We start from the raw sequence: 24,203 nt of genomic DNA on the forward strand, positions 1-24,203 counted from the left end.
GATTTTGGGGGGATTTGGGGGGATTTTTAGGCATTTTGGGGGGGATTTTGGGGGGGGATTCTGGGGTCCAGCTCGGCTCGGAACCAGAGCGACGCCGAGATTTGGGAGCCTGAGGGGATTTGGGGGGGATTTGGGGGATTTTGGGGGATTTTGGGGGGGATTTGGGGGGAATTTTGGGGGGTCCAGCTCGGCTCGGAACCAGAGCGACGCCGAGATTTGGGAGCCTGAGGGGATTTGGGGGGGATTTGGGGGGATGCGGGGGGATTTTGGGGGAATTGAGGGGGATTTGAGGGGGATTTGAGGGGGATTTGGGGGGATTTTGGGGGATTTTGGGGGGAATTTTGGGGGGTCCAGCTCGGCTCGGAACCAGAGCGAGGCCGAGATTTGGGAGCCTGAGGGGATTTGGGGGGATTTGGGGGGATTTTGGGGGATTTGAGGGGGATTTGAGGGGGATTTGGGGGGATTTTGGGGGATTTTGGGGGGAATTTTGGGGGGTCCAGCTCGGCTCGGAGCCAGAGCGACGCCGAGATTTGGGAGCCTGAGGGGATTTGGGGGGGATTTGGGGGGATTTGGGGGGATTTGGGGGGGATTTGGGGGGATTTTGGGGGATTTTGGGGGGATTCTGGGGGGATTCTGGGGTCCAGCTCGGCTCGGAACCAGAGCGACACCGAGATTTGGGAGCCTGAGGGGATTTTGGGGGATTTTGGGGGATTTTGGGGAGATTTTGGGGGATTTTGGGGGGATTTGGGTGGATTTCAGGGGGTTTTGGGTGCATTTTGGGGAGGGATTTCGGGGCCCAGGTGGGATTTGGGGTCATTTGGGGTGGATTTTGGGTGAATTTTGTGGGGTTTTGGGTGGATTTCGGGGCCCAGGTGGGACTTGGGGTGATTTTGGGTGGATTTTGCGGGGTTTTGGGTGGGTTTCGGGAACCGGCCGTGGCTTTCGAGGTGGAATTTGGGCTCGGGGTGGGATTTTCGGGGCTCCCCGGGTGGATTTCGGGGGTTCCGGGGGCTCTCACCGAAGCTGTCCGGGGTTTTTTTGGCCCCCACGAAGCAGATCCGGGCCGTGGCCAGTGGCCCCCGCAGCTCCTCGCCCTCGGGGCACTCGAAGGCGCTGGCCGGGACCACCCGGGGCTCGAAGGTCACGGCCACGGTCACCTTCAGCAGCGGCTGCGACCTGGGGGGGTTTGGGGTCACCTGAGGGGGTTTTGGGGTGACCCGAGGGGGGTTTGGGGTCACCTGAGGGGGATTTGGGGGGGTTTGGGGTCACCTGAGGGGGATTTGGGGTCACCTGAGGGGGATTTAGGGGGGTTTGGGGTCACCTGAGGGGGGTTTGGGGTCACCTGAGGGGGATTTAGGGGGGTTTGGGGTCACCTGAGAGGGGTTTGGGGCGACCTCAGAGGGGTTTGGGGTCACCTGAGGGGGGTTTGGGGTGACCCGAGGGGGATTTGGGGTCACCTGAGGGGGATTTGGGGGGGTTTGGGGTCACCTGAGGGGGGGTTGGGGTCACCTGAGAAGGGTTTGGGGTGACCGGAGGGGGGTTTGGGGTCACCTGAGGGGGTTTGGGGTGACCTGAGGGGGGGTTGGGGTCACCTGAGGGGGATTTGGGGGGGTTTGGGGTCACCTGAGGGGGTTTGGGGTCACCTTAGGGGGGTTTGGGGTCACCTGAGGGGGATTTGGGGGGGTTTGGGGTCACCTGAGGGGGATTTAGGGGGGGTTTGGGGTCACCTAAGGGGGGTTTGGGGTCACCTGAGGGGGATTTAGGGGGGTTTGGGGTCACCTGAGGGGGGTTTGGGGGGGTTTGGGGTCACCTGAGGGGGATTTGGGGGGGTTTGGGGTTACCTGAGGGGGATTTAGGGGGGTTTGGGGTGACCCGAGCGGGGTTTGGGGTCACCTGAGGGGGATTTGGGGTCACTCGAGGGGGGTTTGGGGTCACCTGAGGGGGATTTGGGGTCACCTGAGGGGGATTTAGGGGGGTTTGGGGTCACCTGAGAGGGGTTTGGGGCGACCTCAGAGGGGTTTGGGGTGTCCTGAGGGGGGTTTGGGGTCACCTGAGGGGGATTTGGGGGGGGTTTGGGGTCACCTGAGGGGGATTTGGGGGGGTTTGGGGTCACTCGAGGGGGGTTTGGGGTCACCTGAGGGGGATTTGGGGTCACCTGAGGGGGATTTGGGGGGGTTTTGGGGTCACCTGGAGGGTTTGGGGTGGGTTTGGGTGGTCTGGGGGTGGTTTTGGGGTGTTTTTTGGGGGTTTGGGGTGGTTTGGGGGTGGTTTGGGGTGGTTTTGGGGTTGTTTTTGGGGGTTCCAGGGTGGTTTGGGGGTGTTTTTTGGTGGTTCCAGGGTGGTTTTGGGGTGGTTTTTGGTGGTTCCGGGATGGTTTGGGGTGTTTTTTGGGGGTGCTGGTGTGGTTTGGGGTTCCGGGGTGGTTTTGGGGTGGTTTTTGGGATGTTTCTGGGGGGTTCCGGGGTCACCTGGGCTCACCTGAGCAGCAGCACCTGGCCCTGCGCCCCCACGGCCACGTCCGGCAGCCGATCCCCGCTCAGGTCCCGGCCCCCGCTCAGCGCTTGGCCAAAGAAACGCGGCCGGGACGGGAACGCCGAGCCCGGGATGCGCTGGGGACAGACGGACAGACGGACAGACGGACAGAGGGACAGAGGGACAGAGAGGGGACAGAGGGACAGAGGGACAGAGGGACAGAGGGACAGACGGACAGACGGACAGACGGACAGAGGGACAGAGAGGGGACAGAGGGACAGACGGACAGAGAGGGGACAGACGGACAGAGGGACAGAGGGACAGACGGACAGACGGACAGAGGGACAGAGGGACAGAGGGACAGACGGACAGACGGACAGAGGGGACAGAGGGACAGGGGAGGGACAGAGGGACAGACGGACAGAGGGACAGAGGGACAGAGGGACAGACGGACAGACGGACAGAGGGGACAGAGGGACAGGGGAGGGACAGAGGGACAGACGGACAGAGGGACAGACGGACAGACGGACAGAGGGACAGAGGGGACAGAGGGACAGAGGGACAGGTGAGGGACAGGTGAGGCCCATGCCCACGTGAGCCCCGTGCCCAGGTGAGGGACAGGTGAGCCCCGTGCCCAGCTGAGCCCCATGCCCAGGTGAGGCTGTGCCCAGCTGAGCCCCGTGCCCAGGTGAGCCCCGTGCCCAGGTGAGCCCCGTGCCCAGGTGAGGCTGTGCCCAGCTGAGCCCCGTGCCCAGCTGAGCCCCGTGCCCAGGTGAGCCCCGTGCCCAGGTGAGCCCCATGCCCAGGTGAGCCCCATGCCCAGGTGAGGCTGTGCCCAGGTGAGCCCCGTGCCCAGCTGAGCCCCGTGCCCAGGTGAGCCCCATGCCCAGGTGAGGCTGTGCCCAGGTGAGCCCCGTGCCCAGGTGAGCCCCGTGCCCAGGTGAGGCCTCACCTGCCCGTCGCGGGCGCTGATGCCCCCGCGGGTGCCCCGGAACAGGTACACGGCCCCTCGGCCCTCGTCCTCCAGGGGCGCCCCCACGGCCACCTCGGGCCACCCGTCCCCGTCCAGGTCGCCCAGGTGTGCCAGGCTGGCCCCGAAGCGCCCCAGGGGGTGCCCGGGGTGGCCCCGCAGCGTCTGGCGGCACCGCAGGTGACGGCTCTGGGACAGGGGAGACGGCTGAGCTCACACAAGTGTGCCCAGGTGTGCCCAGGTGTGCTCAGGTGTGCTCAGGTGAGTGCCCAGGTGAGTGCCCAGGTGTGCCCAGGTGTGCCCAGGTGTGCCCCAGCTGTGCCCAGGTGTGCTCAGGTGAGTGCCCAGGTGTGCTCAGGTGTGCCCAGGTGTGCCCAGGTGTGCCCAGGTGAGTGCCCAGGTGTGCCCAGGTGTGCCCAGGTGTGCTCAGGTGAGTGCCCAGGTGTGCCCCAGCTGTGCCCAGGTGTGCCCAGGTGTGCCCAGGTGAGTGCCCAGGTGTGCCCAGGTGTGCCCAGGTGTGCCCAGGTGAGTGCCCAGGTGTGCCCAGCTGTGCCCAGCTGTGCCCAGCTGTGCCCCAGCTGTGCCTAGGTGTGCCCAGGTGTGCTCAGGTGAGTGCCCAGCTGTGCCCCAGCTGTGCCTAGGTGTGCCCAGGTGTGCTCAGGTGAGTGCCCAGGTGTGCCCAGGTGAGTGCCCAGGTGAGTGCCCAGGTGTGCCCAGGTGTGCCAAGGTGCGACCAGGTGAGTGCCCAGGTGCCCCCAGGTGTGCCCAGGTGTGCCCAGGTGCCCCCAGGTGTGCCCAGGTGTGCTCAGGTGTGCCCAGGTGAGTGACCAGGTGCCCCCAGGTGTGCCCAGGTGTGCTCAGGTGTGCCCAGGTGAGTGACCAGGTGCCCCCAGGTGTGCCCAGGTGAGTGCCCAGGTGTGCCCAGCTGTGCCCAGCTGTGCCCAGGTGAGTGCCCAGGTGCCCCCAGGTGCCCCCAGGTGTGCCCAGGTGCCCCCAGGTGTGCCCAGCCGTGCCTCACCTTCCCGCTGACCTCGCAGACGTCCACGCGGCCGCCGCCGCCCCCCCCGTAGAACTGGGGGGCCCCCACGAGCAGCGCCGGGGCCGCGCCGGGGCGGGGCTGCAGCGGGAGCAGCGCGGCCCCGAAATAGGAACCCACCTGGGGGGGGAGGGGACAGGTGAGACCCCCGGGGGGGAGGGGACAGGTGAGACACCCCCGGGGGGGGAGGGGACAGGTGAGACCCCGGGGGGGGAGGGGACAGGTGAGACCCCCCAGGACCCCCCCAGGTGCCCCCAGGACCCCCCAGGACCCCCCAGGTGTCTCCCAGAATCCCCCCCAGGACCCCCCCAGGACCCCCAGAACCCCCCAGGACCCCCCAGGACCCCCCAGGACCCCCCAGGTGTCTCCCAGAATCCCCCCCAGGACCCCCAGAATCCCCCCAGGTGCCCCCCAGGACCCCCCAGGACTCCCCAGGTACCCCCAGAATCCCCCCAGGACCCCCCAGAATCCCCCCAGGACCCCCCAGGATCCCCCAGGACTCCCCAGGTACCCCCAGAATCCCCCCAGGACCCCCCCAGGTACCCCCAGGACCCCTCAGGACCCCCCCAGGTGCCCCCCAGGTACCCCCAGAACCCCCCAGGACTCCCCAGGTGCCCCCCAGGTGCCCCCCAGGTGCCCCCTGGACCCCCCAGAATCCCCCCAGAACCCCCCCAGGTGCCCCCAGAACCCCCCCAGGTGCCCCCCAGGTGCCCCCCGCGCTCACCTGGGGCCCGGTGGCCTCTGCCAGGAGCTTCCAGGTGGTCCCGGGGGCGAAGACGAGGACGCGGCCGAGGTGGCGGAAGCGGGGGGCACCCAGGGCCAGGCCCCGCGAGCCCCCGAGGGCCAGCGAGGCAACCGAGTAGCCTGGGGGGGATTTGGGGGAGGGTTTGGGGGGGTCCGGGTGGGATTTTGGGGGGTTTTGAGGGGTTTGAGGGGGATTTTGGGGGGAATTTTAGGGGGTTTTGGGGTCCAGGTGGGATTTTGGGGGGTTTGAGGTGTATTTTTGGGGGGTTCGGGTGGGATTTTGGGGGGTTTTGGGGGGGTTTTGGGGGGTTTGAGGTGGATTTTGGGGTCCGGGTGGGATTTTGGGGGATTTTGGGGTGGATTTGGGGGGTTTGAGGTGGATTTTGGGGGGTTTGAGGTGGATTTTTGGGGGGTTCGGGTGGGATTTTGGAGGGTTTTGGGGGAGTTTGGGGGGGTTTGAGGTGGATTTTGGGGGGGTTTGAGGTGGATTTTGGGGGGTCCGGGTGGGATTTTGGGGGGTCTGGGTGGGATTTTGGGGGGATTTGGGGTGGATTTGGGGGGTTTGAGGGGGATTTTGGGGGGTTTGAGGTGGATTTTTGGGGGGTTCGGGTGGGATTTTGGGGGGTTTTGGGGGAGTTTTGGGGGGTTTGAGGGGGATTTGGGGGGGGATTTGGGGGGTTTTTGGAGTCCGGGTGGGATTTTGGGGGGTTTGAGGTGGATTTTGGGGGGTTTGAGGTGGATTTTTGGGGAGTTTGAGGTGGATTTTTGGGGGGTCCGGGTGGGATTTTGGGGGGATTTGGGGGGTTTGAGGGGGATTTTGGGGGGGATTTTAGGGGGTTTTGGGGTCCAGGTGGGATTTTGGGGGGTTTGAGGTGAATTTTGGGGGGTTTGAGGGGGATTTGGGGGTTTTGAGGTGGATTTTTGGGGGGTCCGGGTGAGATTTTGGGGGGTTTGAGGTGGATTTTTGGGGGGTCCGGGTGAGATTTTGGGGGGATTTGGGGGGTTTTGGGGTCCAGGTGGGATTTTGGGGGGTTTGAGGTGAATTTTGGGGGCTTTAGAGGTGGATTTTTGGGGGGTTTTGATGTGAATTTCGATGTGAATTTCGGGGGGTTTTGAAGTGGATTTTTGGGGGGTTTCGATGTGAATTTTGGGGGTTTTGAGGTGAATTTCGGGGGGTTTTGAGGTGGATTTTTGGGGGGTTTCAATGTGAATTTTGATGTGAATTTCGGGGGGTTTTGAAGTGGATTTTTGATGTGAATTTCGGGGGGTTTTGAAGTGGGTTTTTGGGGGGTTTTGAGGTGGATTTTTGGGGGGTTTCGATGTGAATTTCGATGTGAATTTCGGGGGGTTTTGAAGTGGATTTTTGAGGGGTTTCGATGTGAATTTTGGGGGGTTTTGAAGTGGATTTTCGATGTGGATTCCGGGGGCTTTTGCGCTGAATTTGGGGGCGTCCGTGCGGGATTCTTTCCCCGCCGGGGGTGAGGGGAGGGGACGCGCGAGACCCCTCGGGGACCCCCCCCCCGGGACCCCCGAAAGCCGCGGGGGCGGCCGCGGAGCCCCCCGGCCGTGGCCCCGTACCCAGGTAGGCGTCGTCCATGTCCCTGAGGTCGCCCAGGTCGCCCAGGTTGCCCAAGTCCCGGGAGACGTTGACGAAGGTGGGCGCCCCTCCCCCGCCGTAGACGAAGACCCCCCCGGACCAGTCGTAGGCGCCCACAGCTCCCAGTACGGGACCCTCCTGCACCAGTGAGGGACGGGGGATGGGGGATGGGGACGGCGGGGAGGGGGGGACACAGCGGTCAGGGGCCGTCCTGGGGACACCGGGACCCTCATGGGGACATCCCTGGGGACATTGGGACCCTCATGGGGACATTGGGACCATCCTGGGGACACCGGGACCCTCATGGGGACACCAGGAACTTCATGGGGACACCCCTGGGGACACCGGGACCCTCATGGGGACATCGGGACTGTCCTGGGGACACCAGGACCCTCATGGGGACATTGGGACCATCCTGGGGACATTGGGACCTTCATGGGGACACCGGGACCGTCCTGGGGACATCGGGACTGTCCTGGGGACATTGGGACCTTCATGGGGACACCGGGAACTTCATGGGGACACCCCTGGGGACACCGGGACCCTCATGGGGACATCGGGACTGTCCTGGGGACACCAGGACCTTCATGGGGACACCCTTGGGGACATCGGGACCTCATGGGGACACCGGGACCCTCATGGGAACACCCCTGGGGACACCAGGACCCTCATGGGGACATTGGGACCTTCATGGGGACATTGGGACCTCATGGGGATGTCCCTGGGGACATTGAGACCCTCCTGGGGACACCAGGACCTTCACGGGGACATCGGGAGCTTCATGGGGACATCGGGACCTCAATGGGGACACCAGGACCTTCAGGGGGACATCGGGACCTTCCTGGGGACACCGGGACCTCCTGGGGATGTCCCTGGGGACATCGGGACCCTCCTGGGGACATTGGGACCATCCTGGGGACACCGGGACCTTCACGGGGACATTGGGACTGTCCTGGGGACGTCCCTGGGGACACCAGGACCTCATGGGGGACATCGGGACCTTCATGGGGACATTGGGACCGTCCTGGGGACATTGGGACCTTTATGGGGACACCCCTGGGGACACCAGGACCCTCCTGGGGATGTCCCTGGGGACATCGGGACCCTCGTGGGGACATTGGGACCCTCATGGTGAGACCGGGACCTTCCTGGGGACACCCCTGGGGACATCGGGACCTTCATGGGGACACCGGGACCCTCCTGGGGACATCGGGACCCTCCTGGGGACACTGGGACCTTCATGGGGACACACCTGGGGACACCAGGACCTCCTGGGGACACCCCTGGGGACACTGGGACTCTCCTGGGGACACCGGGACCTCATGGGGACATCGGGACCTTCATGGGGACACCCCTGGGGACATCGGGACCCTCCTGGGGACACCGGGATCTCCTGGGGACACCCCTGGGGACACCAGGACCCTTCTGAGGACACCGGGACCCTCCCGGGAACATTGGGACCCTCCTGGGGACATCGGGACCTTCATGGGGACCCTCCCGGGCCCCCCAAGGCCAGCAGGGGACACCTACGGGCGTCACCAGGGCGCTGAAGCCCTCCTGGGCCATCTCCAGCTGGAAGGAGCTGCTGTGGGCGCTCTGGGTGCCTGCGGGAGGGGCCAGCGGCCTGGTCACCTCCTGGCCACCTCCTGGCCACCTCCTGGCCACCTCCTGGTCACCTCCTGGTCACCAGGAGGTCCAGCCCCACCGCCGGTACCCTCGATGGCGAAGATCTTCTCCTGCAGCTGGTTCTGGATGTCCCCCAGCGCGCCGAAGTTGTCCACGCGGAACACGTGGTCGTGGGCGGGGCTGGAGGCGATCTCGTGGAGCTCGGCCTGGGCGTTGGGCTTCAGGAAGGCGCTGCCCACCTGCGGGGGATGGACGGGATGGGATGGACAGGGGGATGGACAGAGGGATGGACAGGTGGGATGGATGGATGGACGGACAGGTGGACACATGGACGGGTGGGATGGATGGATGGATGGATGGATGGAGGGATGGATGGATGGATGGATGGATGGATGGATGGATGGATGGATGGATGGATGGATGGATGGAGGGGTGGATGGAGGGATGGATGGATGATGGATGGATGGACGGATGGACAGGTGGACAGAGGGGATGGATGGATGGATGATGGATGATGGATGGATGGACGGACGGACGGACGGGATGGACACATGGACTGGTGGGATGGATGGATGGATGGATGATGGATGGATGGACAGGTGGATGGGTGGGATGGACAGGGGGATGGACGGGAGATGGACAGGGGGATGGACAGGGGATGGATGGATGGATGGACAGGTGGACACATGGATGGGTGGGATGGATGGATGACTGGACAGGTGGACAGAGGGGATGGATGGATGGACAGGTGGATGGATGATGGATGGATGATGGATGGAGGGATGGATGGATGGAGGGATGGATGATGGATGGATGGAGGGATGGATGGACGGACGGACGGGTGGGATGGATGGATGGATGGATGGATGGATGGATGGATGGATGGATGGACGGACAGGTGGTCAGGTGGGATGGATGATGGATGATGGATGGATGGAGGGATGGATGATGGATGGATGGATGGATGGATGGACCGACGGACAGGTGGTCAGGTGGGATGGATGATGGATGATGGATGGATGGATGGATGGATGGACGGACAGGTGGGATGGACATATGGACAGATGGACGGGTGGGACGGACGGATGGATGGACAGACAGGTAGACAGATGGACAGGTGGGATGGACATATGGACAGATGGATAGGTGGGATGGACAGCTGGACAGACAGGTGGACGGATGGACAGATGGACAGGTGGGACGGACGGACAGACAGACAGGTGGACGGATGGACAGGTGGGATGGACGGATGGACAGACAGAGCCGTCGACCGGACAGAGCCGCCGCGGGCCGGCGCCTCACCCCGATGGCGTAGCGAGTGACCGCCATGCTCTCGGCCAGCGGGATGACGTCCGAGTAGCTCAGGTTGTCCCCGTACTTCTCCCCGTCCGTGACCACGATCAGGATCCGCCGGGCGCCGGCCCGCGCGCCCCGGTCGGGGAGGAACATCCGCTGCCTGCCGGGCGAGCGAGCGGTCAGCGGGGCCGGGCCGGGCCGGGCCGGGGCCGGGAGGGGCCGCGGGGCACTCACAGGACGTGCAGGATGGCCGTGGCCGTGTGGGTGGGGCCGCGGAGCTGCTGGACGCTCCTCAGCAGCAGCGCCGGGTCCGGATGGTCCCGGAAGGTGCTGAAGTCGAAGTGGTCGTGCAGGCGGCTGGAGAACTGGGTGAGGGAGAACTGGCCGGGGGGACAGCGGCGTGACCGGCGGTGAGCGGGGCTGACCGGCCAAAGGCCACCCTGGAGCCCTCGAGATGATCAAGGGGCATCGGGTGGTCAAAGCTGAGCATCAACGGAGCTCTGAGTGACCCAAGATGACCAATGGCCATGGAGGGGTCACCACTCAATGTCAACAGAGCTCTGAATGACCCAGGATGACCAATGGCCATGGAGGGGTCACCACCCGATGTCACTGGAGCTCTGAATGACCCAGGATGACCAACGGCCATGGAGGGGTCACCAATTGATGCCAACGGAGCTGAGTGACCCAGGATGACCAATGGCCATGGAGGGGTCACCACTCGACGTCAACGGAGCTGAATGACCCAAGATGACCAAACCAATTGATGTCAATGGAGCTCTGAATGACCCAAGATGACCAATGGGCATCGGGTGGTCAAAGCTGAGCATCAACGGAGCTCTGAGTGACCCAAGATGACCAAAGGCCATGGAGGGGTCACCAATTGATGTCAACGGAGCTCTGAATGACCCAGGATGACCAAAGGCCATGGAGGGGTCACCAATTGATGCCAATGGAGCTCTGAATGACCCAGGATGACCAATGGCCATGGAGGGGTCACCACTCAACATCAACGGAGCTCTGTGTGACCCAAAATGACCAACGGCCATGGAGGGGTCACCACTCAACGTCAATGGAGGTGAATGACCCAAGATGACCAATGGCCATGGAGGGGTCACCAATTGATGCCAATGGAGCTTTGAATGACCCAAGATGACCAATGGCCATGGTGGGGTCACCACTCAACATCAACAGAGCTGAATGACCCAAGATGACCAATGGGCACGGAGGGGTCACCACTCAACGTCAATGGAGCTGAATGACCCAGGATGACCGACAGCCACCAGGCTGGACGTTACCTGGACGTCGGCGCCCTGGAAGCGCTTCATGACCTCCACGATGAACGTCTTCATGGCGTTGAACTCGTGGGGGGCGATGCTGCCCGAGCCGTCGATGAGGAACGCGATGTCCATGGAGCTCTTGGGACACTCTGGCCAGGGGATGGACACGGCCCCGAGGTCAGGCGGGACCGGGGGGTCCCCGGCGCGGCCGGCCCCGGGGACACCCCCCGTACCTGGGAAGGCGTCCGGGAGGCGCCGGAGCGGCTGGAGGGCCGAGTCCAGGTGGACGCAGAAGCCGTTGAGGTGGACGTTGACCCCGCAGGCCTGGGGGGAGGTGGGGCCGCACGCCTGGCGGGTGGGGGGAGGGGATGGACAGGCCACATTTTGGGGGGGGTCACCGGCCTCGGTTTCGCCTCGAAAAGACCCAATTTGGGGGCAAAACCCCCCCCCCGAAGCTCCTCGGGGACATCGATGTGGGGTCCGAGCTCCAAAGCAACAACCGAAAACCCCCCCCAGATTTTGGGGGCGAAACCTCCCCGGGAACGAAACCGACCCCAAACCCGCAGCGCGATTTTGGGGTTCAGCGCCCTCGATTTCACCCCCAAACCCGCTCCCACTCCCCCAAACCGGTTTCGGGGTCGCCCCTCACCAGCACCCCGCCGTCTCCGGCCGCCAGCGCCAGCCCCAGGGACGCGTTGACCGCTCCGGGGGGTCCTGGAAGGCCACGGGGGTGAGACCCACCCCCCCCACCCCACCCCTTCTCCTTGGGGTTTTGGGGTGGGAGGGGAGGGCGTAAATTTTTGGGGAGGGGGTCTCTCACCGGCCACCGGAACCTTCTGGCACCTTCCCGACTGGAAGCGGCAGCGATAAACGGCGCCGGTCTCGTCGGCACCGCCGCGCTCCAGGGGGGCTCCCACCAGGACCCTTGGGGTGGGCGACGGGGGTGGGTGGGGGGCTGGTTTGGGGCGGGGGGATCGGGGGGACCCCCTCCCCATCGCAAGGACCCCCTCCCCGCTTTACCAGCCGTCGTCACTGGTGCCGAACTGGGCCACGGTGGTGCCGAAAGCGCCGGCGGGGTCGCCTTGGAAAACCAGCGGGGTCTCCACGTCCAGCCCGGAGCCGCCGCAGGAGAGCAGGGCTGGGGGAGGGGGGCACCAAAAAAAAAAGGGGGGGGGGAGGGGGGAGGCTTCAGGGTGACCCCCATCGCCCCCCAAATTGGTCACCGTCGCCCCATTGGAGCCCCGGCGCCGGCTCCGAGGTCCGGGCAGCCCCGGCGGCACCGGGAGGGTTTTGGGGTGGTCGGGAAGGTGCGAAGGAATCCTTGGGAATGGGCTGGAAAGCAGCCGAAATCCACAGGTGGGGGCCTCAAATCCGCCTCAAATGTCCCCAAATGTCACCAAAATCCACAGCTGGGGCCTCAAATCCGCCTCAAATCCCCCAAAATGTCCCGTGGACACCAAAATCCACAGCTGGGGCCTCAAATCCCCCAAAATGTCACCAAAATCCACAGCTGGGGCCTCAAATCCGCCTCAAAACCCCCAAATGTCACCTGGACCCCAAAATCCACAGCTGGGGCCTCAAATCTGCCTCAAATCCCCCAAATGTCACCAAAATCCGCAGCTGGGGCCTCAAATCCGCCTCAAATCCCCCAAAAGCCGGGGAAAAGCACCGCAGACCCCATGTGGATCCTCAAAGCCAACTCAAAGCCACCCAAAATCCACTTCAAAACCACCCCAAACCCCACATGGACCCCAAACCCCACCCTAAACCACCCCAAAACTCCTCAAAACCCCAAAATCCAACTCCAACCCCACCCAAAATCCACCTCAAAACCACCCCAAACCCCACCTGGACCCCAAAACCCACCCAAAACCACCCCAAAACTCCTCAAAACCCCAAAATCCAACTCCAACCCCACCCAAAATCCACCTCAAAACCCCCAAAATGTCACCTGGACCCCAAAATCCACAGCTGGGGCCCCAAATCCGCCTCAAATGCCCCCAAAAGCCGGGGAAAAGCACCGCAGACCCCATGGGGATCCCCAAAGCCAACTCCAACCCCACCCAAAATCCACCTCAAATGGCCCAAAATGCACCTCAGACCCTCCCCACAACCACCCCAAACCCCATCCGGACCCCAAACCCCACCCTAAACCACCTCAAAACTCCTCAGAACCCCAAACTCCAACTCGAACTCCCCAAATGTCACCTGAAGCCCAAAATCCAACTCAAAACCCCTCCAAACCCACCCAAAATCCACTCAAAACCCCCCCAAACCCACCCAAAATCCACTCAAAACCCACCCAAACCCACCTCAAAACCTCTCAAAACCCCCAAAATCTCACCTGGACCCCAAAATCCACCCCAAAGCCCCCAAAACCCACCTCAATCCCATCCAAAACCCCTCAACCGCTCCCAAAATCCACCTCAAAGTTCCCCCAAACCCACCCGAAGCCCCTCAAAGCCCCCAAAATCCACCCAAAACCCCCAAAACCCCCATCAAACCCACCTAAAACCTCTCAAAACCCCCAAAATCTCACCTGGACCCCAAAATCCAACTCAGAAGCGTCTCAAAACCACCTCAAACCCCACCCAAACCGCCCCAAATCCACCCCAAACCACCTCAGACCCCCCAAAACCCACCTCAAACCCACCCCAAACCCCACCCAAAGCCCACCTGGACCCCAAAATCCACCTCAAAGTTCCCCCAAACCCACCCAAAACCACCTCAAACCCGCCCAAAATCCACCCAAAACCCCGAAAACCCACATCAAACCCACCTAAAACCTCTCAAAACCCCCAAAATCTCACCTGGACCCCAAAATCCGAATCAGAACCATCTCAAAACCACCCCAAAGCCCCCAAAATCCACCCCAAACCCACCCAAACTCACCCAAAATCCACCCCAAACCTCCCAAAATCCACCGCAAACCCCCCCAAATCCACCCCAAACCCACCCCAAAGCCCCCAAAATCCACCCCAAACCCCCCAAAATCCACCCCAACCCTCCCCAACACCCAGCCAAACCCAACCCAAACCCCCCAAAATCCACCCAAACTCACCCAAAACTCACCCCAAATCCCCCAAATCCACCCCAAACCCACCCAAACTCACCCAAAATCCACCCCAAACCCACCCAAACTCACCCAAAATCCACCCAAATCCACCCCAAACCTCCCAAAATCCACCCCAAACCCACCCAAACTCACCCAAAATCCACCCAAATCCACCCCAAACCTCCCAAAATCCACCCCAAACCCACCCCAAAGCCCCCAAAATCCACCCCAAACCCCCCAAAATCCACCCCAACCCTCCCCAACACCCTGACAAACCCAACCCAAACCCCCCAAAATCCACCCCAAACCCACCCAAACTCACCCAAAATCCACCCCAAACCACCTCAAACCCCCCAAAACCCACCCCAAATCCCCCAAAATCCACCCCAAACCCACCCCAAATCCCCAAAATCCACCCCAAACCCACCCCAAACCTCCCCAAAACCCACCCAACCCAACCCAACCCCCCCCAAAATCCACCCCAAACCCAACCCAAACCCCCCCAAACCCCCCAAAACCCACCCAAACCCACCCAAACCCAACCCAAACCCACCCCAAACCCACCCCAAACCTCCCCAAAACCCACCCAACCCAAACCAAACCCCCCCAAACCCCCCAAAATCCACCCCAAACCCCCCAAAATCCACCCCAAACCCACCCCAAACCCCCCAAAATCCACCCCAAACTCACCCAAAACTCACCCCAAATCCCCCAAATCCACCCCAAACCCACCCCAAACTCACCCCCAACCCACCCCAAACCCCCCAAAATCCACCCCAAAGTCACCCAAAACTCACCCCAAATCCCCCAAACCCACCCCAAACTCACCCCCAACCCACCCCAAACCCCCCAAAATCCACCCCAAAGTCACCCAAAACTCACCCCAAATCCCCCAAACCCACCCCAAACTCACCCCCAACCCCCCCAAACCCCCCCAAAACCCAACCCCCTCCCCGCACCCCCCCTCCCCCCCCCCCAGCCGCCCCTCCCCCGGGGGTCGCCCCGCCCGGCCCGGTGGTCGCCCCGCACCCGTGGCCAGCAGGCCCAGGGCGAGCGGCAGCGCCCGCGGGGCCATCGCGGCTCCGAAGCAGAAGTTGGGGGGTGCCGGGGGGGGGGGGGAGGGGCAGGAAGGTGGGGGAGGGTGGGGGAGGGGCGGGGGGGGGGGGGAGGGGTGTGAAGTTTTTGGGAAGAAGCGGCCCCGAAAGCGGCGCTGGGAGGGGGGGGGGGTGGGGGAGGGGTGGGTGGGGGAGGGGAAGTTTGGGGTGCTCCCCCCTCCCCTCCCCCCCCCCGGCCACGCCCTTGTGGTCACCGCGGTGACGTCACCGGCGGAGTCACCCCCTCCCCTCCCCCCCCCGGTGCGGAAGGAGCCACATCCCGTGGGGGGATGGGCCGGGCCTGGGGGGGGGGGGGGGGGCAGGGTCAGGTGTCCATCCTGCCGAGGTGGGGGCCGTGCGGCCGTCCCTGCTGTCCGTCCGTCCGTCTGTCCGTCCGTCCCTGCTGCCCACCTGTCCGTCTGTCCGTCTGTCCGTCTGTCCATCCATATCTACTGTCCACCCGTCCGTCTGTCCGTCTGTCCATCTGTCCATCTGTCCATCTGTCCCTGCTGTCCGTCTGTCCGTCTGTCCATCTGTCCATCTGTCCATCCGTCCCTGCTGTCCGTCTGTCCGTCCGTCCGTCTGTCCGTCCATATCTACTGCCCACCTGTCCGTCTGTCCATCCATCCCTACTGTCCATCTGTCCGTCTGTCCCTACTGTCCATCCATCCATCCACCTGTCCATCTGTCCCTGCTGTCCACCTGTCCACCTGTCCGTCTGTCCATCCATATCTACTGTCCACCTGTCCGTCTGTCCATCTATCCCTACTGCCCACCTGTCCATCCGTCCACCTGTCCACATGTCTGTCCGTCCATCCACCCGTCCATCCATCCATCCCTAATGTCCATCCGTCCATCCCTCCATTCCCCTGTCCACCCGTCCATCCGTCCCCCCATCCCTAATGTCCATCCGTCCATCCCTACTGTCCATCTGTCCATCCCTACTGTCCACCCGTCCATCCGTCTGTCCATCCGTCCGTCCACCCGTCCCTAATGTCCATCCGTCCATCCCTCCATTCTCCTGTCCATCCATCTGTCCACCCGTCCATCCCCACTGTCCACCTGTCCACCCTTCCATCCATCCATCCATCCGTCCGTCCATCCCTCCATTCTCCCGTCCCTCTGTCCCTCTGTCCCCCCGTCCGTCTGTCCATCCCATCCCATCCCCCACCGCCCCCTCCCCCTCCCCTTCCCCTCCCCCACCCCACGCGCTGCTGACCGGACGCTGCGGCCGGACACGGGACGGTCACCAGCCCGCCCCTCCCCCACCCGCTGACCCAGGGCCCCTCCCCCACCCCCCCCCGAACCGGAACCCCTCCCCCACCTGATCCAGGTGTTCTGATCCCCCTCCCCCACCTGATCCAGGTGTTCCCCTCCCTCACCCGATCCAGGTGTTCCCACCCCTCCCCCACCTGATCCAGGTGTTCTCCCATCCCCCCTCACCTGATCCAGGTGTTCCCACCCCCACCCCCACCTGATCCAGGTGTTCCCACCCCCTCCCCCACCTGATCCAGGTGTTCTGATCCCCTCCCTCACCTGATCCAGGTGTTCTGATCCCCCTCCCCCACCTGATCCAGTTGTTCCCATCCCCCCTCACCTGATCCAGGTGTTCCCATCCCCCACCTGATCCAGATGTTCCCATCCCCCACCTGATCCAGGTGTTCCCATCCCCTCCCCCACCTGATCCAGGTGTTCTCCCATCCCCCACCTGATCCAGGTGTTCCCCTCCCCCACCTGATCCAGGTGTTCCCCTCCCCCACCTGATCCAGGTGTTCCCACCCCTCCCTCACCTGATCCAGGTGTTCCCCTCCCCCACCTGATCCAGGTGTTCCCCTCCCCCACCTGATCCAGGTGTTCCCACCCTCCCCCATCCCTATCCAGATGTTCCCACCCCCCCTCCCCCAAAGGGGCGTGGTTATGCAAACAACCCCCCTACTTTGCATAAAGGGGCGTGGCCACCCCAACAAACCGATGACATCACCCCCTTCGGCGCGACAAAGGGGGCGTGGCTATGCAAATCACCCCCGCTTTCAATGCACAGAGGAGGCGTGGCCATGCAAATGAGAGGCGCTACCCAGCGTGCCCCGCGGCGCGGCGGAAGAGGCCGCTCGGGGCCATGGCGGCCGTGGCGGCCCTGGCGGCTCTGAGGGGGCCCCGCTGGGCCCCGCTGGCCCTGGCGGCTCCCGGGGCTCCCCCGCCGCTCCCGGGGCTCCTCCCGGGGCTCCTCCGGCGGCTCCCGGGGCCGCCCCGCCGGGCCATGGCCGGGCACAACCGCTGGTCCAAGGTGCGCAACGTGAAGGGCCCGCGGGACGCGGAGCGGAGCCGCCTCTTCCAGCGCCTGGCGCAGATGCTGAGGGCGGCCGCCAGAGGTGTCGCGACAGAGCGGCGTGTCGCGATAGGGCGGGGGAGGGCGGGGGGTGCGGGGGGGTGTAGCGGGCTGGTGGGGCGGCGCGGAGGAGCTGTCGCGGTGTGGGGACACCGGCATGTCGCGATACCGGGACACCGGCATGTCGCGATACCGGGACACCGGCATGTCGCGATACCGCGACAGGCCGAGCCCACCCCTCCCCCCAGCCCCTCTTTGCCCCCCCTTCCCCGATCCCTCAGGATTTGGGGGTCCCCAAGTGTCCCCAGCCCATCCCAGGGTGTCCCCAGGGTGTCCCCAACCCATCCCAGCCCATCCCAGGTGTCCCCAGCTGTCCCGAGGGTGTCCCCAGATGTCCCCAGGTGTCCCCAGCCCATCCCAGGGTGTCCCCAGCCCATCCCAGCCCATCCCACGGTGTCTCCAGGGTGTCCCCAGATGTCCCCAGGGTGTCCCCAGGGTGTCCCCAGGGTGTCCCCAGGGTGTCCCCAGCCCATCCCAGGGTGTCCCCAGCTGTCCCCAGGGTGTCCCCAGGGTGTCCCCAGGGTGTCCCCAGGGTGTCCCCAGCCCATCCCAGGGTGTCCCCAGCTGTCCCCAGCCCATCCCAGGGTGTCCCCAGCCCATCCCAGGGTGTCCACAGGTGTCCCCAGGGTGTCCCCAGCCCATCCCAGCTCATCCCAGGGTGTCCCCAGCCCATCCCAGCCCATCCCAGGGTGTCCCCAGGGTGTCCCCAGGGTGTCTCCAGCTGTCCCCAGCCCATCCCAGGGTGTCCCCAGGGTGTCCCCAGGGTGTCCCCAGGGTGTCCCCAGCTGTCCCCAGCCCATCCCAGGGTGTCCCCAGGGTGTCCCCAGCTGTCCCCAGCCCATCCCAGGGTGTCCCCAGCTGTCCCCAGGGTGTCCCCAGGGTGTCCCCAGCCCATCCCAGCCCATCCCAGGGTGTCTCCAGCTGTCCCCAGCCCATCCCAGGGTGTCCCCAGGTGTCCCCAGCCCATCCCAGGGTGTCCCCAGCTGTCCCCAGGGTGTCCCCAGGGGTCCCCAGCCGCCCCAGCGCCGCTGTCCCCGCAGAGGGGGGCCCGGACCCGGCGCTGAACGCGGCTCTGGCCGCGGCCGTCCAGCAGTGCCGCGCCCGGAACATGCCCAAGGCGTCCATCGAGGCCGCCCTGCGGCGGGCACAGGTGAGGGGACCCGGGGAGGGGGCTGGGGACACCTGGGGACACCTGGGAGGGGCTGGGGACCCCCTGGGATGGGTTGGGGACCCTTGGGAAGGGGTTGGGGACCCCCTGGGATGGGTTTGGGACTCCTTGGGATGGGTTGGGGACTCCTTGGGATGGGTTGGGGACACCTGGGAAGGGTTGGGGACACTCTGGGGACCCCCGGGATGGGTTGGGGATCCCCGGGAAGGGGTTGGGGACACTCTGGGATGGGTTGGGGACACTCTGGGATGGGTTGGGGACCCCCAGGAAGGGGCTGGGGACCCCCCGGGATGGGTTGGGGACCTCTGGGAAGGGGCTGGGGACACTCTGGGGACCCCCGGGATGGGTTGGGGACCCCCTGGGGCCACTCAGGGTGGGTTGGGGACACTCTGGGGCCACTTGGGGACCTCCTGGGGCCAGCACGGGGCCACTCTGGGGCCACTCAGGGTGGGTCAGGGCCACTCAGGGTGGGCTGGGGCCACTCAGGGTGGGTTGGGGACCCCCTGGGATGGGTCGGGGACCCCCTGGGATCACTCAGGGTGGGTTGGGGCCACTCAGGGTGGGTTGGGGTCACTCTGGGGCCACTCAGGGTGGGTTGGGGCCACTCGGGGTGGGTTGGGGACCCCCTGGGATGGGTCGGGGACCCCCTGGGATCACTCAGGGTGGGCTGGGGCCACTCAGGGTGGGTTGGGGTCACTCTGGGGCCACTCAGGGTGGGTTGGGGCCACTCAGGGTGGGTTGGGGTCACTCTGGGGCCACTCAGGGTGGGTTGGGGCCACTCTGTGGCCACTCTGGGTGGGTTGGGGCCACTCAGGGTGGGTTGGGGCCACTCTGTGGCCACTTGGGGACCCGCTGAGGCCACTGAGGGTGGGTTGGGGCCACTCTGTGGCCAATTGGGGACCCCCTGGGATCACTCAGGGTGGGTTGGGGCCACTCTGGGGCCACTCAGGGTGGGTTGGGGCCACTCTGTGGCCAATTGGGGACCCCCTGGGATCACTCAGGGTGGGTTGGGGCCACTCAGGGTGGGTTGGGGTCACTCTGTGGCCACTCAGGGTGGGTTGGGGCCACTCTGGGGCCACTCAGGGTGGGCTGTGGCCACTCAGGGTGGGTTGGGGCCACTCAGAGTGGGTTGGGGTCACTCTGTGGCCACTCAGGGTGGGTTGGGATCACTCTGGGGCCACTCAGGGTGGGTTGGGGCCACTCTGTGGCCACTCGGGTGCCGCAGGAAGGCGCCGGGGGCTCGCGGCTGCTGCTGGGGGCGCGGGGCCCGGGGGGCTCGGAGCTGCTGCTGGAGGTGCTGACCCAGGAGCCGCGGCGGTGCCAGCGCCAGCTCGGCCACCTGCTGGGCCACTGCGGGTCAGGGACAGCGCCGGGGACACCGCGGCGGGACACCGGGGACACTGGGGACACTGGGGACACTGGGGACACTGGGGACACTGGGGACACCGGGATGGGGACAACGGGGTGGGGACACCGGGATGGGGGTACCGGGGACACCGGGATGGGACACCGGGATGGGGACAACGGGGTGGGGATACCGGGGTGGGGACACTGGGGACACTGGGGACACCGGGGTGGGGACACCGGGATGGGGGGTACCGGGATGGGGACACCGGGGACACCGGGATGGGGACACCGGGGTGGGGACAACGGGGACACTGGGATGGGGACACTGGGGACACCGGGATGGGGACAACGGGATGGGGACACTGGGATGGGGACACTGGGGACACCGGGATGGGGACAACGGGATGGGGACACCGGGGACACCGGGGTGGGGACACCGGGATGGGGGTACCGGGGTGGGTCAGGGGACACCGGGGACACCGGGATGGGGACACTGCTGGGGACACCGGGATGGGGACACCGCGGACACTGGGATGGGGACACCGGGGTGGGGACACTGCTGGGAACACTGGGATGGGGACACTGCTGGGGACATCGGGATGGGGACACTGGGACGGGGACACCGGGGATGTGTCAGGGACACTGGGATGGGGACACCGCGGACACTGGGATGGGGACACCGGGGTGGGGACACTGCTGGGAACACTGGGATGGGGACACTGCTGGGGACATCGGGATGGGGACACTGGGACGGGGACACCGGGGATGTGTCAGGGACACTGGGATGGGGACATGGCTGGGGACACCGGGATGGGGACACCGGGATGGGGACACTGGGGTGGGTCAGGGGACACCGGGGACACTGGGATGGGGACACCGGGATGGGGACACCGGGATGGGGATACTGGGGACACCGGGATGGGGACACCGGGGTGGGGACAACGGGGACACTGGGGACACCGGGATGGGGACACCGGGATGGGGACACTGGGATGGGGACACTGGGGACACCGGGATGGGGACAACGGGATGGGGACACTGGGATGGGGACACTGGGGACACTGGGGACACCGGGATGGGGACAACGGGATGGGGACACTGGGGACACCGGGATGGGGACACCGGGATGGGGACACCGGGGACACCGGGGTGGGGACACCGGGATGGGGGTACCGGGGTGGGTCAGGGGACACCGGGGACACCGGGATGGGGACACCGGGATGGGGACACTGCTGGGGACACCGGGATGGGGACACCGCGGACACTGGGATGGGGACACCGGGGTGGGGACACTGCTGGGAACACTGGGATGGGGACATTGCTGGGGACATCGGGATGGGGACACTGGGACGGGGACACCGGGGATGTGTCAGGGACACTGGGATGGGGACATGGCTGGGGACACCGGGATGGGGACACCGGGGACACCGGGATGGAGACACCGCGGCAGGGACACCTGGGTGGGGACACTGGGGGCACGGGGGATGGGTCAGGGGACACTGGGGTGGGGACACTGCTGGGGACACCGGGGACACCTGGGATGGGTCAGGGGACACCGGGATGGGAACACTCTGGGGACTCCCAGGAAGGGGTTGGGGACACCTGGGGATGAGTTGGGGACACTCAGGGTGGGTTGGGGACACTCAGGGGACACTCAGGGGACACTCGGGGTCACTCAGGGGTCACTCGGAGTGGGTTGGGGACACTCTGGGGACACTCAGGGGTCACTCAGGGTGGGTCGGGGTCACTCAGGGGTCACTCAGGGTCACTCAGGGAACACTCGGGGGTCACTCAGGGTGGGTCGAGGTCACTCAGGGGTCACTCAGGGGTCACTCAGGGTCACTCAGGGTGGGTCGAGGTCACTCAGGGGTCACTCAGGGGTCACTCAGGGTCACTCAGGGTGGGTTGGGGACACTCAGGCGTCACTCAGGGAACACAGGGTCACTCAGGGAACACTCTGGGGTCACTCAGGGTGGGTCGGGGTCACTCAGGGGACACTCAGGGTCACTCTGGTGACACTTGGGGTCACTCAGGGTCACTCAGGTGACACTCAGGGGTCACTCAGGGTCACTCAGGGGTCACTCAGGGTCTGTGTCCGGCCTCCCGCAGGGGGTCTCTGGCCGAGGGTGTCCGGCACAGCTTTGAGGCCGTGGGCGTGGTGCGAGTGGCCGGCCAGGACGGGCGTGGCCAGGCCGTGTCCATGGAGGTGGCCCTGGAGCTGGCGCTGGCGGCCGGAGCCCGGGACGTGGCGGCCGAGGACGAGGCCGAGCTGAAGGTGGGAGCGGCCTGGGGAGTGACCACAGCCCCCCCCCCCCCCCCTCCCCTGATGGCCCTTGGGCCACTGCCAGGGGTCACTGACTGTCCCCGGCCACCACTGGCCACCCCTCGGCCATCCCCAGTGACCCCTGGCCACCCCCAGTGACCTTTGACCATCCCTAATGACCCCTGGCCACCCCCAGTGACCTTTGGTCACTTCTTGTGACCCCTGACCACCCCAAATGATCTTTGGCCATCCCCAATGACCCCTGACCACCCCCAGTGACCCCTGACCAGCCCCAATGACCTTTGGCCACCCCCAGTGACCCCTGACCAGCCCCAATGACCTTTGGCCACCCTCAGTGACCCCTGACCATCCCAAATGACCCCTGACCATCCCAAATGACCCCTGGCCACCCCCAGTGACCTTTGGCCATCCCCAGTGACCCCTGACCACCCCCAATGACCCCTGACCACCCCAAATGACCCCTGACCACCCCCAATGACCCCTGACCATGCCCAACGACCCCTGGCCACCCCAAATGACCCCTGGCCACCCCCAGTAACCCCTGACCACCCCCAATGACCCCTGGCCACCCCCAATGACCCCTGACCCCCCCTCCGGCCTCCCCCCCGCAGTTCCTGTGTGACCCCTCGTCCCTGCCGAGCGTCCGGCAGCACCTGGAGGCCGCGGGGCTCCGGCCGCTCTCGGCCGCCGTCGAGTTCGTGCCGCGGGCGCTGCTGGCGCTGCCCGAGGGGCCGCGGGCTCAGGCCGAGCGGCTACTGCAGGCCCTGGGCGACTGCCCGGACGTCGTCCGGCTCTACCACAACATCCAGGAGGGGCCGGAGGGGGCCGGGGGTCAGTCCTCTCCGGCCACGGGTCACTGACCCCTGACGGTCAATAAAGCCTCGGTTGGACGCGTCCCCGGCCTGGCTCGGCCACCTGGGTGGTCAAGTGGTCATCAGGGGGTGTTGGGAACGGTCAGGGGTCACTTGGGGGGGTGGTCAGGGATGGTCTGAGGGTGACTCAGGGTGGTCAGGGATGGCCTGAGGGTCACTGGGGGTGGTCAGGGATGGTCTGAGGGTCACTGGGGGTGGTCAGGGATGGTCCGAGGGTCACTGGGGGTGGTCAGGGATGGTCTGAGGGTCACTGGGGGTGGCCAGGGATGGTCTGAGGGTCACTGGGGATGGTCCGAGGGTCACTGGGGGTGGTCAGGGATGGTCTGAGGGTCACTGGGGGTGGTCCGAGGGTCACTGGGGATGGTCTGAGGGTCACTGGGGGTGGTCAGGGATGGTCTGAGGGTCACTGGGGATGGTCCGAGGGTCACTGGGGGTGGTCTGAGGGTCACTGGGGGTGGTCAGGGATGGTCTGAGGGTCACTGGGGATGGTCCGAGGGTCACTGGGGGTGGTCAGGGATGGTCCGAGGGTCACTGGGGATGGTCCGAGGGTCACTGGGGGTGGCCAGGGATGGTCTGAGGGTCACTCAGGGTGGTCAGGGATGGTCCGAGGGTCACTGGGGGTGCTTAAAAACCACACCGGTGCCGGGCAGGGTCATTTATTGGGCGTGGCCAGTGCTGTGGTCACTCGTCCGAGCCCGCGGGGCTGCCCAGGAAAAGGTCGGCGTAGCCGAAGGCCGGGCCGGCTCCTTCCTCCTCCTCCTCCTCCTCCTCCTCCTCGTCCTCATCCTCCTCCTCCTCCTCCTCCTCCTCGTTGTCCTCGTCCTCCTCCTCCTCCTCGTCCTCCCCTCGCCCCGAGGGCCGGCGCCGCTGGGCCGCCCGCTGACCGCCGCCCGCCGGCCCCGCGGCCTCCTCGGGCGCTCTCGGGCCGGCCCCGTTGGGCCGGAGCTCCTCCCGCGGCGTCCGAGCCTCTTCGGCC

General features: G+C 65.4%; 2 protein-coding genes across 2 annotated transcripts; one reads left to right on the top strand and one right to left on the bottom strand.

The window, feature by feature from the left end:
* Positions 1–348: 348 nt before the first annotated feature.
* On the bottom strand, positions 349–15,161 carry LOC138101180 (integrin alpha-D-like; the record flags this gene model as incomplete). Its single annotated transcript, XM_068999045.1, has 17 exons — positions 15,106–15,161; positions 12,042–12,159; positions 11,842–11,945; positions 11,671–11,735; positions 11,255–11,369; positions 11,040–11,170; positions 9,976–10,121; positions 9,748–9,901; positions 8,534–8,684; positions 8,350–8,423; positions 6,801–6,957; positions 5,203–5,342; positions 4,461–4,598; positions 3,425–3,631; positions 2,479–2,609; positions 1,019–1,176; positions 349–392 (listed from the first exon to the last, which is right to left on the bottom strand). Coding segments are annotated over exons 1-17 (2,079 nt in total), but the record flags the coding sequence as incomplete, so codon positions are not given.
* A 2,087-nt stretch (positions 15,162–17,248) lies between these two features.
* LOC138101184 (translational activator of cytochrome c oxidase 1-like) lies at positions 17,249–23,250 on the top strand. The gene is made up of 5 exons (XM_068999049.1): positions 17,249–17,539; positions 18,597–18,706; positions 19,950–20,080; positions 22,181–22,346; positions 22,967–23,250. The coding sequence occupies exons 1-5, from the start codon at positions 17,287–17,289 to the stop codon at positions 23,213–23,215; spliced, it is 909 nt and encodes a 302-aa protein (XP_068855150.1). The 5' UTR covers positions 17,249–17,286; the 3' UTR covers positions 23,216–23,250.
* The last annotated feature ends 953 nt before the right edge of the window (positions 23,251–24,203 follow it).

This window comes from Aphelocoma coerulescens, unplaced genomic scaffold (genome assembly GCF_041296385.1).
Source record: "Aphelocoma coerulescens isolate FSJ_1873_10779 unplaced genomic scaffold, UR_Acoe_1.0 HiC_scaffold_207, whole genome shotgun sequence".
Classification (NCBI taxonomy): domain Eukaryota; kingdom Metazoa; phylum Chordata; class Aves; order Passeriformes; family Corvidae; genus Aphelocoma; species Aphelocoma coerulescens.

Coding starts and splice junctions, on each gene's coding strand:
- LOC138101184 (XM_068999049.1), top strand. CDS start 17,287: ATGGCGGCCGTGGCGGCCCTGGCGGCTCTGAGGGGGCCCCGCTGGGCC. Junction 17,540..18,596: donor GCTGAGGGCGGCCGCCAGAG/GTGTCGCGACAG, acceptor CTGTCCCCGCAG/AGGGGGGCCCGGACCCGGCG. Junction 22,347..22,966: donor AGGACGAGGCCGAGCTGAAG/GTGGGAGCGGCC, acceptor TCCCCCCCGCAG/TTCCTGTGTGACCCCTCGTC.